This window comes from Rosa chinensis, chromosome 2, assembly GCF_002994745.2.
Source record: "Rosa chinensis cultivar Old Blush chromosome 2, RchiOBHm-V2, whole genome shotgun sequence".
NCBI classification, from domain to species: Eukaryota; Viridiplantae; Streptophyta; class Magnoliopsida; order Rosales; family Rosaceae; genus Rosa; species Rosa chinensis.
The window spans coordinates 41,525,638-41,538,936 of record NC_037089.1 but is presented as its reverse complement, the minus strand read 5'-3'; the positions used below and the strand labels follow the sequence as shown (position 1 = coordinate 41,538,936).

Sequence of the window (13,299 nt, the reverse complement as noted above, 5' to 3'; positions counted from 1 at the left end):
AAGAATTGTTTAACATCTTGTCATCCAACAGAGAGATCTAACAAATAGGGCTGCACACAGATTGAGTTGGATCGGTTTTGATTCTAAACCGTCTCTACACTAAGTGAGCGGTTTAAGCATTTTGGACAATCAGTTATTAAAAAAAATAAGTTTAACCCGATCCAATCCAATCCAATTAAAGATGGTTTGGTTCGGTCGGTTAGGCGGTTTTAACAATCAAATCCAAAACCAATATTCAAAAATCAAAATCTAGAATAGATTGATTCAAAGTGATCGACTTATTTGATGGCTTAGCTATAAATACTAGCTTAATATAGTAATATTAAAGGTTAGAGAATGAGAGATTGAGTTATGTGATATGAGAGAATCAAATTAATCATAGCGATTATATATTATAAATTTAAAACTTAATCTTATTATATTTCAAACATACCGGTCGGTTCGGGTTCCGCGGTTTAAACAAAAGAGAAACCAAACCAACCCAATTCATAAATGGTTTGGTTCGGTATTGAACCAACTTTCAATTTTTAAAGTTAAAAACCTTTAACCAAACTATATTTACCGATCGATTTTGACCGGTTTGTACCATGTTTTGCACACCCCTGCTAACAAATATGAAACCCACCCGCCAATTCTGAGGTTGTGATAATAAAATGAATTCAAAGTTGCAATAGATTAAATGAAAAGCCAACTCAATGTTTTGAACTTAGAGTGTAAAATAGGATAACAAACTCATTGTTTCTGGGTTTTGAACTTGGGAATAGGTGCCACGAGCAGACCCGAATGATGATCAGAATTGAAGCTTAAAAGTGCATGATCAATCATAGCAATCCGAAACAAGCAATGGTATTTGGTTCCAAGCCAAAAAAGAGTTGGTGATCTCATCCATGTTGGCGTAAGATTACACCATCCAAAAATGCACAGAGTTCAAACGAGGCTCACAAAATCCCTTAAAAACTTGGCTAATGGATATGCAAAGAATCAATCAAAGGATCATTTCTGAAAAGTAGCATTAAGCATAAATATCCGAAACAAGGTTACAGCAAACACTTAATAGCAAAAACATACAAAGCTCTCTGCTCAACGGTAAGACTTCTGGAACCTAGCTCTGGCACCACGACCACCAAACTTCTTGGGCTCGCAGCGCCTTGGATCAGCCACAAGGAGAGTACGGTCGTACCTGACCAGAATGTCCTTGATTTCCCTCTTGCTCTCCTCATCCACAAACTTCTGGTAATAAGCCACCAAGGCCTTGGCGATGCTCTGACGGATCGCGTATATCTGTGAAGTGTGACCCCCTCCCTTGACGCGGATCCTCATGTCAACGCCGGCGAAACGGTGTCGTCCCAGCAGAAGGATCGGCTCGTAGGCCTTGAACCGCAGGATCTCCGGCTCCACCAGCTCGATTGGGCACCCGTTGATCTTTATCAACCCCCGCCCTTCCTTGCAGTACGTCACCGCCACCGCCGTCTTCTTCCGCCCGAAGCACTGCACCGATTTCATCGCGGGAGCCGCCATGCTTGTTTGTTGCCCCCCCCCCCCCCCCTCTCTCTCTAGCGTTTTCTACTTTTCTGGGTGGCGGGTGGCGACTGGCGACGGCTCTAATATGTGTGTGTGAGAGAGAGAGGGATTTAGGGTTTTGACTCAACGGCCCAGATTATACTGGCCCATTTCTTAGAGTTTTGCTGATTAATGAAAGACTGTTTTATTTTTCTTTTTAATTATTATCATAAAACTTTCGACTCGAAAGTTTCTATATAGGGGACAATTTCGAATTTTTTTTTTTTTTAAGGGAGTGAAATTTACACTCTCTCTTAATTTGTAATTTATTTTTCATTCTTTGGTAAAATTTCTGATAAAAAGATAAAATTTAAATTAATAAAGACAAAATTTAAGTTATAAAAAAATGAAATATGAATTATGAATTGTAAAATGAAGTGCGGATTTCATTTTTCTTTTGTTTAATGTCTATTGAATGAAAATTATTGATCATGGGAAACATATAGTCAAAGCGATGCTCTGACATACATTAATATGAGATAGGGGGTGTACTTGGTTATGCTTTCAGCTACTAATGTATGCTGAACACCTCTTCCTTTCTCCCTCTCCCTCTCTCTCTCTCTCTCATGGATCGAACGCGATTCAGACTCTGTGTGTGTGTGTGTTAAACAAGCACAATACTCACCCAACACCGGTGGTTACGATTCAAGGTCCGGTAACGGTTGTATTTTCTCCTGCTTCGGAAACATCGAAAGAGGTAAAAATTGAATTTCTGATTCATTTTTCAGATTTTCAGGTTTTCTGCAAAATCGATTACATAAATCTTCGATTTAAACTTGTTAATAGCTTAAATTTGGTTCATATCTGTGAAATAGACTTTGCATGTGCGAAAAGCTGTGAAATCTAGGGTTTCTGGTTCATTCATGTGAAATACTGTTGTGAATGTAGTTTTTTATTATAAACTGTTAATTGAGTGAAAATCAAGACTCATTGAAAGCCTATTGTGGAGTCAAAATAAAAAAAAGATTATTGCCCCCCCCCCAATAATATATATGTCTATTAGGGGCAATAATCAGTGCACTGTTTATTAAAGTACATTAATCTGTTATTGATTGAAAATTGAGTGTTTTCTTGGTGGTCTATTGGGGGGGGGGGGCAATAGACAGATTATTGCTCCCCAATAATTTCTTACTGTGGTTAATTAATCACTGAAATTAGAGCTTTGAAAAGTCTTATGTTGTTTTGAGTGTACTTTAGTACAATAATATGTGAATGATAGAAATATGTCATTTTTGGGGTGGTTGGTCTATTGGGGGGGGGGGGCAATTGACAGATTATTGTGCCCTAATAATGTCTTAATTGTGGTTCATTAATCATTGAAATTAGGGCTTTGAAAAGTCTTTTGTTTTTTTGTGTTTGTTAAAGTACATTAATCTGTTATTGATTGAAAATTGAGTTTTCTTGGTGGTCGATTGGGGCCAATAGACAAATTATTTCCCCCCAATAATGTCTTTATTGGGGTAAGTAATGTTAGAAACTTTGATTTTGAAAGTCTAAGATAATGATTTTGGTTTTGTTTGCGTGCAGAATGGCAAGACCAAGATTCAACCGTTGAGTGATTTTGAAGAGGAAGCACACAGTTGAGTGAATCATGACTCTTGAAGGAGCTTGGAGAAAGTGAAAACTGAAATCCTGAACATGATATCTAACTTCTAATGTATTGTAAAGTAGAATCTTTATTTTGAAAATAGGAATTTAACTTAGGGATTTCAAAAGTGAGGATTGTATATTCTCGTATGCAATTTATTTTCCAATTACAGTGAAATGACATGATTTGGATGATATGATATACTTCTGTTGCATTCAAATTATTACAGATCCTTTCAACAAATTGCAGATAGATTCAAGTCCCCCAAATAAACAGGTATATTGGGGGGTCATAAAAACTTTATTGCCCCCCAATAATCTATATAAAGATGGTCAGAAGTAACTCAATTCGGGTTTAAATTAGTTTGCAAAAGTATTCAAAATCAATACTTGGTGAACTAAAGTCCCTAAATAATTAGGTTTTTTGGGGGGCAATCAAATCTCTACTGCCCCCTAATAAACATCGTATAACCAATCACTACAAACTCAATCATGTTCAAAATTTAATCCATTTCTTAAAAAGCAACATAAATCAAAATAAAAGGCAATATCAATCATCCTCAAAAGAAAAATGTTACAATGATCTTGAACATAAACAATTATTACCCCCAATAAACCTATTACTGCCACCCAATAAAAACTGTAAAACCTAACAATCCTTTTCCAAATGCATGTACTATTGCTTCAGAGTAGAGATGGCAAACGGGCCACTAAGCACGAGCACGGCACGGGCCCGGCACGGCCCAAGCCCGTTAGTGGCCGGCACGACACGAGCATGTTAGAATAGCGGGTCGGGCTGGGCCTGAGAATATTGGCCCATTGGCCCGGCCCGGCCCGAACTTGTAATGGCCCGGCACGGCCCGAGCACGACATATTGTGGGCCGGTCCGATACAAACACAAAATTTCATTTTGTGGGCCATGAGACACGATATGGGCTCGGGCCATGAGCCGGGGCGGGCTTAATGTTTAAGTAAATGGGCCGGCACTAACCCGACACGATAATAAATGGGCTGGCCCAAGCACGGCACGAAGCACGACTAGGCCCGTTTGCCACCTCTACTTCAGAGGAATCATATAACCTTTGCCAGAATAAATGCACCAAGCAACCAAACGATCACCCATATTCCTGCAAAAAATAACAAAACAGAACTATTATTACCCCCCAATAAACAGATTATTGCCCCCAATAATAACATTAGAACTATCAAAACACATCAGAAGCAGACAAATTTCTCTGAACACAAAGGAAAAGATCACCGAACAACTATTATAGGGACTTCATAACAATTAAGATACATTACTGCCCCCCAATAGATAGATTATTGCCCCCCAATAATGTAGTCAGAACTACCAAAACACTTCAAAAACTGTAACAAATTGCTCTGAACACAAAGGAAAAGATCACTAAACAACAATTCAAATCAGAACTACAAAAACACTTCACAACCAGTTCAAAGTTAACACGAAGCTCAGATTCACCAAAATCAGTTCGAAGTTAACACAACAATTCATACACAAAAAGACCTAGAAATTCAAATCAAACAGATTAAACCGAGCTAAAATCAAACAATTAGAGATTGATGAAGAGAAGAATCAAACCGCAATGGAGCAACACAAACAAGTGCTCGATCTCGCTCCATGTGATAATGACAGCAGAGTTTCTCTCTTTAGAAATCGCAGAGGTTCTCTCACTAGCAATCGCAGAGTTTCTCGCTCTAGAAATCACATAGCTCCTCTCTCTCTTAAATGGTAGAGATTCTCTCTCAAAAACTGGAGAGCTTCTCTCTCTAGAAATCGCTCCGATCCTCTCTCTCTAGAAATCGCTCCGATCCTCTCTCTCTCTAAAATCGGGGAGCTTCTCTCTCTAAATCTCATTCTGATACAATTTTGAAAGCTTGGCAGTTACAAAAGGGCAAAACAGTCAGAAATTTTAAAGAAAACAGGCCCGCTTTGAAAGAGTTGGGCAATTGGGTTTAAAAATTGTAATTTGTTATTTAAGTGGTCAAACTCTTAGAGTATTTGGATAAGTGAGATTAACTAACTCTAAATTTGGGCAAATAATGATTTCCCCTTTTGTTTAAATGTGTATTGAATGAAAATTATGGATCATGGAAAAAATATAGCCCAGACATTTAATATGAGAGGGTACCCTTGTTTGGTTCTGCTTAGTATGCAGTTAGCTAGCTACTAATAATCTGCCCATTCCTTGTGCATGCAATGCAATGCAACTCAAGAAACTAACCTGCGAGAATGCAGCATACGTGAACACCTCTCTCTCTCTCTCTCTCTCTCTCTCTCTCTCTCTCATGGATCGATTGCGACCCGGACTCTCTCTCTCTCTCTCTCTCTAGCTCTCTCTATCTCTCTATCTCTCTCTCTCTCTCTCTCTCAATAAAATGAGACTTGAAATGCAAGTACTTACTAGTGTAGATTAGGCATTGTTGCAGAATTCAATGAAGGTTGTTGTGGAGAATTTGACAGGAACTCTCTTCCATGTCCAAGTCGGCAACGATGCCACAGTTGCTGATCTCAAGAGGGAAATCGAAACCCAGCAGAAGCTCCCTTATGACCGTCTCATCTTGATTCTTCATGCTGATCATCATCGTAGCTATACCATCAACGACAATGGCGATGGGGTTTCGCTTATTGATTATGGAGTCCAAGATGGCTCCCACATCTATATCTTCTTCAATCCCCTTGATGACCATGGCTCCTCCTCCGCTACTCAGCGATTCTTTTTTGGGGTAGACTGAACACGTACGTACCTAACTAAGTTAGCTTCCATGCCAAATTAATATGATCAAGGAACAAAGAAAATGGAAACATAGCATACCTCCCAATCTCATCATTAGGCGGATTGGTTATCTACATATATTTTCTTTTTTTATTTTTGCTGAAGATCTTGTGGTGGCCACTTGTAGGCACCTTTCTTCAGCTAGTACAATTATAAAAATTAGATTTGAGAAGCATATGTTAGATATATATATATATATATATATATATATATAAATAAAAGAGGGCTTTCTGTAATATATTTCTCTACTAACAAGAAGAATCCCCATTTGTGTTTTTTGCAATGATACAAAGAACTTGGTTACAACCTAAAACCCCAACACGCTAGGATCTAGCAGATAAAAATGAAGGGCTTCCATATATAGCATGAAGAGGAAGAGAATCCCCATTCGTGTTAAGGTCTCCAAATACATGCGATCGCCCTAAGTGATTTCATCACTTGTACTTTAGTTTATCCCCCTTCTTAGAAACATAAACAAAGGACTTCAACTTTCAAATAACAATCAAATTTGTAGTGATACTCATACTCTAGGATGTCGAAGTGTTATCTTTATGTCACCAGTTACTTAACATAAAAGTTAATAACTGTAAATACGTACTATAATCCTTATGAATAAATTACTAATTTGAATTTCCAGCCATAGCACTAAGTTCAATTCTTCTAGCATATGATTGATAAGTATCAAGCACGACAAACAGTCCCTTTAAAGACGTATAAGAAATCCCCATCATCAACACCATGCCATTTGAGGCTGCAATTTTCACGCATGATCCTCTGCTTGTGTATGAACAAATAGTCATCAACTGGGAGAATTTTTCCACTCAAAAGTAATTCCTTAAGCTCATATACTGTGCTCGAGTCCTTCATTTCCACAGGAATCCTCGCCGAGTTGAGTAAACTCGATGAAGTTTGCACCACTAGACTCAACCTTTTTGAGGGAGGGTCATCCTTTACACGACTCATAGACTTGAGGAACACAACTATTTCAGAAAATTCGTGTATACCATACTCACTTAAATGGCGAAAATCTTCTTCTAGCTCGATTCCACAAAAGAAGAGTGACATTCTTTTGATAGGGGTGCCATCGATGATGTGTATTTTTCTTTGAGGCTGCGCACCGTTTCGGTCCTGTCAACCTCTATGTGGAGCTGTCTAGCTGAAAACTTGATGATAATCTGAATTTTACCTGAATGGTAAAAATTAGGGGGTGACATCCAATATCTGATGGTGAGGTCAATTTTGGTACCTTCAGTGACAATCGGGTAATCTTCCATGTCTAATCCATCTAGCAACTCCAAGCCACAGACTGCAAGGGTTTGTGAAGCAACTGGGACACCCAAGAGTTGTTCTATCTTGGTTTTGATTTCAACTACAGACTCTTTGAGACCTACTTCTATGGCAACTTTGTGACCCCATGAACCAATAATCACCCTCATAATGGCAGGTTCTATAAGAAATGTAATTAAATCTCTTTAGCTTCTGCCTATTAGTGGAACCGTTTTTAAAGTTCAGAATTCAGAAATAAAATTCTGATTTTATTTCATTTCAAAGGAATGAGTATTTCCAAAATCCCATCTGCATGCATCATACAAATATGCTAATTCATTCAGGAGGCATTCTTAGTTTTGATTATACATGACGGGGAATCACGCTAGTAACATTCTCATGACTTTTTTATTTTGTATTATTATTATTATTATTATTATTATTAGTTTTTGAGCTTGAATGGTGTGTTCAGTAAGGGGTATTTCTTATTTTAGGCTGTTATGTGCTGCTTGCTGGTCATGGGTCTGTCCTATTCTTGGTCTGCTTCGCTAGCAACGGTGCTAGGCTAGGGTTTTGGGACATGGTCCTTGAAAATTGATAGTGCGCTTATACCATGGTTTGTCGTCGGTCTTGTCACTTCCCCTTAATTGAGTTAATTCCATCACCTTCCCTAAATTTCGTTCTCGTTTGCACATAAAGAAGATTTGGCATAATATCGGTGGTAATGTACGCAGTATGTTTGGCAAGCTTCGGGATATATATAGGAAAAGCACTTGGTGTCAAAGTTTGTTTTGGTTCGATAGACCATGATCTTTCTTCCAAGGTTTAGGGCAGGTCTTAAGAGGTGAAGGTTTAGCCGTGGCGTGTTTTTGGCTAAGCTAGGAATATTTTAGAAAGTGTATAATACAAAATACTAGCCAGTCTATGATACTCACCAGTTAGTTAGCAGTATTTTTGCGTTACTATGTTAGTTTTTTATTTTTCTTTTCCTTTTTTAGGTAAAACTTCTTCACTTTTCCTTCTTTTTCTAGGTTGATTTGTTGACGCTTTCAACTTACAACAACAATTAGAAACTAATAAAAAAGGGTTTTAAAAAAATGAAATTCAAAGTTGAAAAGGGGGTTTCTAAAGTTGTTCAACTGCTAAAGCCTGTGATGTGAAGTACTATTTTTTTTTTTCATGTTTTGTGGAGAGAGAGAACTGAAATTGGAGAGAAGAGAGAGGACAGAATTTGAAGTTTAAGATTTCAAGCAAAATTCCTTCATAGCTTGAGCTTTTCAAGATCTCAAATGCACATTAAATTCAAATTCGAACTTAGGAGATCAATCAATTAATCACAAAACCAATATTCAACAAAAAAAAAAACAAATCTTTTATAAAAAAAAAGCAAGAAAATCAATCAACCACAATTTTAAATTCATTGCAATAACTTTCTAGGTCTGAAGTACGAGTACTTACACTATGATCCCAGACGATCACGTGACATTGTCATGTGGTAGTCCAATGCAATAATATCACTCGAATTTGGTGAGACCATTGCAAAGAGGTGAAAAAAAGAAAAAGGACAAATTAATTTAAAAAACCAATCAGCAACAAGTCACATGAACCAATAACATTAATTCGAACCATCATGTGTATCATGCATGATATGGGACCATAGAATAATTTTTCTCATCGAGAGTGATTTTGAAATGAGTCGACTAGTTTATGAGGTTTTGGTGTCCCTCCTCCTAGGTTAAAATAGAGAGGATGAAAAGCGTTTGAATTGATGAGAATACCAATCATTATTACACCCTATAACGCGTTAAAACAAGAGAAAGCAGCAGCACAGCTCACACTCTCACTACGCTCTGTTCCTCTCACTCCCTTCTGCGCTTTTCCTCCAATTTCTGCGGCAGCAGCGACTTTGGAGAGTCCCGCTTAACTTGTCAAGGTATATCAGATTCTGCTGTTGATTTCATTTGGGGTTTTGACATTTATGGCTTTTCATTCTTGATTTGGGCTTTTCTTTCCCAACTAACTTGTAGCTGTTGCTCTTCCTTCATTACTAGTCTCTCCCACTCTTAGCTCCTCACTGTTAAAGTTTTTGTCTTTTGGGCCAATTCAAAACTTGCATTTATCTATTCGTCTGTTTTCAAATCTCACTTAGACTTTGTGGATTGAGAAATATTTTCTGTTTCAGGTTTGTTTTGTGGGAATGTTCAATTTGTAGCGAACTTGAGGTTTAATCAATGGAAATGGAAGAAAGCTTTAAAACGAAAATGGGCTCTCTCTTTTTTATTTTGTGTATTGTTTTTTCAAGTGTTGCAGGTTTCTTATGTTTACCAGGTTTTAGTCTTGAGAGTTGATTTTTTTTCTGCAATCTCATATGCATTGTATTCAATTTGGGTCCCATTTTTGAAACCTATTATAATTCAACACCCACTTCATATTCGCTTAAAGATTCCCATTTTTTGCGTTTTTATATACCCTTTACAGCTCAGTTCTGTGACTTTAAATAAAGTTCTGTTTCTCTAGGTCAGAGGCTACTCTATTCCTGAATCAAACACTGTTTTCTCTTTGATTCTTCAAAATTTTGATGCTAATAGCTCAATTTCGCTGTATGCAGGTCTCATATAACAAAAACGGAATGTTTCTGAGATGGTCATGGTGGCACTCCAGGCTGGCTTGTTGAATTATTGGGATTTTGAAGGTCTTTTCAGGTACATAGTTTCAACTGTATGAGTTCTATTTTGATTGTTTTTTCTTTGTGAGCTTATTACATTCATACTTTATCCCTTTGTTTGGCCTAAAACAAGTTTAGTCTCTGGCCGCATGCCTTGGTTCTTGCATTTTCGCTTTGGATGGGAGTGCCTGTATAGTCATATACTAATTAGTTGTCTTTGTAGGATCAATAAGCATATTCAAATATGCTTCAGCAGGAGGGACTTCTCCTCAGATCATCTTTCCTTCTAAGTATCTTTGTTGGGTTTCTCCTACATTCTCTTGCCATTTCAGAGATTCCTTTAGGTTCAAAACTTTCTGTAGTAGACAAAAACATCTGGGCCTCTCCGAATGGTGATTTCGCATTTGGATTTTTTAACCAAACAGATGAGCCTAACTATAGTGTTGGGATCCGTTTCAATTCAAAGTCTATTCCACTTGGAAAACAAACTCTGGTGTGGACTGCTGGAGCTAATATCATGGTTGGTGAAAATTCTTATGTCCAGTTGACCCAGGATGGAGAATTAGTAATCATTGATTCTTTGAAGCAAGTCACTGTATGGAGCAGCAGAACAAGCCGATTATCAGTTGTTTCAGCTGCTCTTCATGATAATGGAAACCTTGTCCTGTTGAATGAAGAGAAACATATTGTTTGGCAAAGTTTTAATACCCCCTCTGATACACTTCTTCCTGGACAGAACTTCTCTAGGTCGCAAATGCTTCGAGCTGCAAGCAAGAATATTATGTCCGATTATTTGTCCAGTTACTACACTCTCTTCATGAATGCTTATGGTCAGTTGCAACTCAGATGGGAAATTCATGTTGTCTATTGGACAAGTGGAAGTGCTCCTGGTTCAAATCTTAGCGCTTTCATCACCTCTGCTGGAGCCCTACAACTCCGCGACCAAGACTTGAAACCGGTATGGTCAGTTTTCGGGGCAGATTACAATGATTCCATAAGTTACCGGTTTCTTAGGCTAGATGTTGATGGTAATCTACGCTTGTACTCATGGCATGAAGCTTCAATGTCATGGAGAGCAGTCTGGCAAGCTGTTGAGAACCAGTGTAATGTCTTTGCAACTTGTGGCCCACATGGCATCTGTTTCTTTACCGAGTCTGGGTCACCTGATTGTAAATGCCCTTTTAATCTTGTGAATGGGTCCATGGAAAAATGCTCGATTCCGTCTCAGCAATGTGAATCTGGTTCCAACTTGTTTAGTTATAAGCATACGCTCCTATATGGAATGTATACTGATGATTTAGTTGTCGGAACTAGTTTACAGCAATGTAGAAGCTTGTGTCTCAAGGACCCACTATGTACAGCTGCAACCTTCTCAAATGATGGAACTGCACACTGCTTAGTGAAGAGAACACAGTATGTTACTGGCTATTCGGACCCTTCACTAAGTTCAGTATCTTTTGTGAAGGTGTGTGCAGATCCATTAGCTGTAAATCCCAATCTCTCCATGTCATCCCCTTCAGCACAGAAGTTTTGTTTTCCTTGTCTAATTGGAGCAGCCTCAGTTGCTGTATTTCTTTTATTTCAGTTGGCACTTGGTTTTTGGTTCTACAGAAGAAGGAAAAGAAGAAGGAATTTGGTCAGGAAGAAAGCCAGTTTTGCTTATACCAGTTCCAATTCAAATGACTTGATTGTGTTATCCTTCTCCGAAATAGAGGACTTTACAGAAAAGTTTAAGCATCAGATTGGACGAGAGATGTTCAAAGCTATTCTTCCAAATAAAGAACCAGTTGCAATCAAAGAGATGAATGCGTCCATTGAAGAAAGAAAATACCGGTCTGCAGTTTCAATTATAGGTGGCATTCATCACAAAAATCTTGTGAAGCTGCAGGGTTACTGTTGTGAGTTAAATCACAGGTTTCTGGTCTATGAATATGTCAAAAATGGTTCTGTGGAGAAATATATAGAAGACCATAAACTGTGTAAGAGGCTGACTTGGGGAAAGAGAGTTGATATATGCTTAAGCGTGGCAAGAGCCATTAGTTATCTACACACAAGCTGCAGGAAATGCATCATCCATGGGAATTTGAAATGCGAGGATGTGTTATTGGATGAAAATTTAGGGGCCAAGGTGACTGGATTCGGGCTTGGGACAATCGTCGGGAATGAAGCCTTCTCTTCAGCAACGAGAGATGTAGAAGACTTTGGTAGGATGGTGTTGGTTTTGGTGAGTGGGTGTAGAGAAGTTGGGGACCTCTGTGAATGGGCATACAAAGAGTGGTCAGATGGGCATCCGGAGAATGTAGTTGATAGAAGACTAGATGGTATGCATATAACTCACGAGCTCGAGCGTGTTTTAAGAATTGCATTTTGGTGTCTCCAAATTGATGAACGTCAAAGACCTTCAATGAGTGAGGTGGTTATGGTGTTAGAAGGCACATCGAGCGTTGACCCCCCACCTCCCCCTTTTGCTTGATAAAGAATGACAGACTGATAGCGCCAGGGTCCAAACTATCTTGAAGAAGCTTTTATTTCTTAAGAAGTTTGAAGTGTGACTAACAACACACTGACAAATTTGCCTCCAAGTTGTCTTAGGACAAAACTATTCATCTACCACTTGACCTTTCATCATAATGAAATGTGGTTGTGACATAATTTTAGGGTTTTGGTGTTTAACAGTGAAATGTAGTTTTCAATTTTTTTTTCCTACATTCCAGGTCTTAAATGAGTTTGATGAGAAATCCTTTTATCCTACATATGTGGGGTTAATCTTATGCATTCATATGTGCATTTTTTCTTCACAATTTTTGTCTGCTTTTTGTTAAAACACAAAGCAGTAGTAGAATAATCTGGGAGTTGGATTCTTTATTGTATCAAGGCTTGCCGGTTATTAAACTTCCTCTTTCTTCTTCTAAACTCCTAATCTCTCTAAAGCCCGCAGATAGTATGCATGTATATTCGGTCCACTGTTGCGTTCTTGTGCTTGTTGTTCTGGTCCCGATATCACTGTGGGAGAGAAAATACAAAAAGCAAAATAATAGAAGAAAGAAAAAAGAAAAAAAAAATTAAACAAAGAGAGAAAAGAGATGGAAGATTGTCCACCAAAAAAGCAAATAGAGTTGGGAGATTTTATTGCTGTAGAAGATCTAGTGTGGGTGAGTCTCTGCAGCCTTGCCCGCTAGTAAAGTGGCACATATTTTGACGCATATACCAAAAATAAATGAATTCGAGCCTATTCGGTCTAATATTGACCAAAAACTAAAAGCCTATTCGGTTTATCAGATAAGTTGATAATTTGAAATTTATAACTAAAGACCGGACCGAATTTGTCTTCTTAATGGGTTCGGTTATTGTCACCCTACCGTTTTCTTTGTTCACTCTACTTGCTTATTACACCCTACATTTTAATTTCAATTATTAAATTTACTT

At 38.1% G+C, this 13,299-nt stretch overlaps 2 protein-coding genes and 1 pseudogene across 2 annotated transcripts; 1 reads left to right on the top strand and 2 right to left on the bottom strand.

Moving 5' to 3' along the window:
- Positions 1–824: 824 nt before the first annotated feature.
- Positions 825–1,565, bottom strand: LOC112188263 (40S ribosomal protein S16). Its single transcript, XM_024327347.2, has one exon. It carries the CDS (start codon positions 1,516–1,518, stop codon positions 1,081–1,083), a length of 438 nt encoding a protein of 145 aa, XP_024183115.1. The 5' UTR covers positions 1,519–1,565; the 3' UTR covers positions 825–1,080.
- Positions 1,566–6,623: 5,058 nt separating this feature from the next.
- On the bottom strand, positions 6,624–7,378 carry LOC112186848 (annotated as a pseudogene).
- Positions 7,379–8,984: 1,606 nt separating this feature from the next.
- On the top strand, positions 8,985–12,671 carry LOC112184365 (G-type lectin S-receptor-like serine/threonine-protein kinase SD3-1). The gene is made up of 3 exons (XM_024322623.2): positions 8,985–9,141; positions 9,817–9,910; positions 10,097–12,671. Exon 3 carries the CDS (start codon positions 10,118–10,120, stop codon positions 12,344–12,346), a length of 2,229 nt encoding a protein of 742 aa, XP_024178391.1. The 5' UTR covers positions 8,985–9,141; positions 9,817–9,910; positions 10,097–10,117; the 3' UTR covers positions 12,347–12,671.
- The last annotated feature ends 628 nt before the right edge of the window (positions 12,672–13,299 follow it).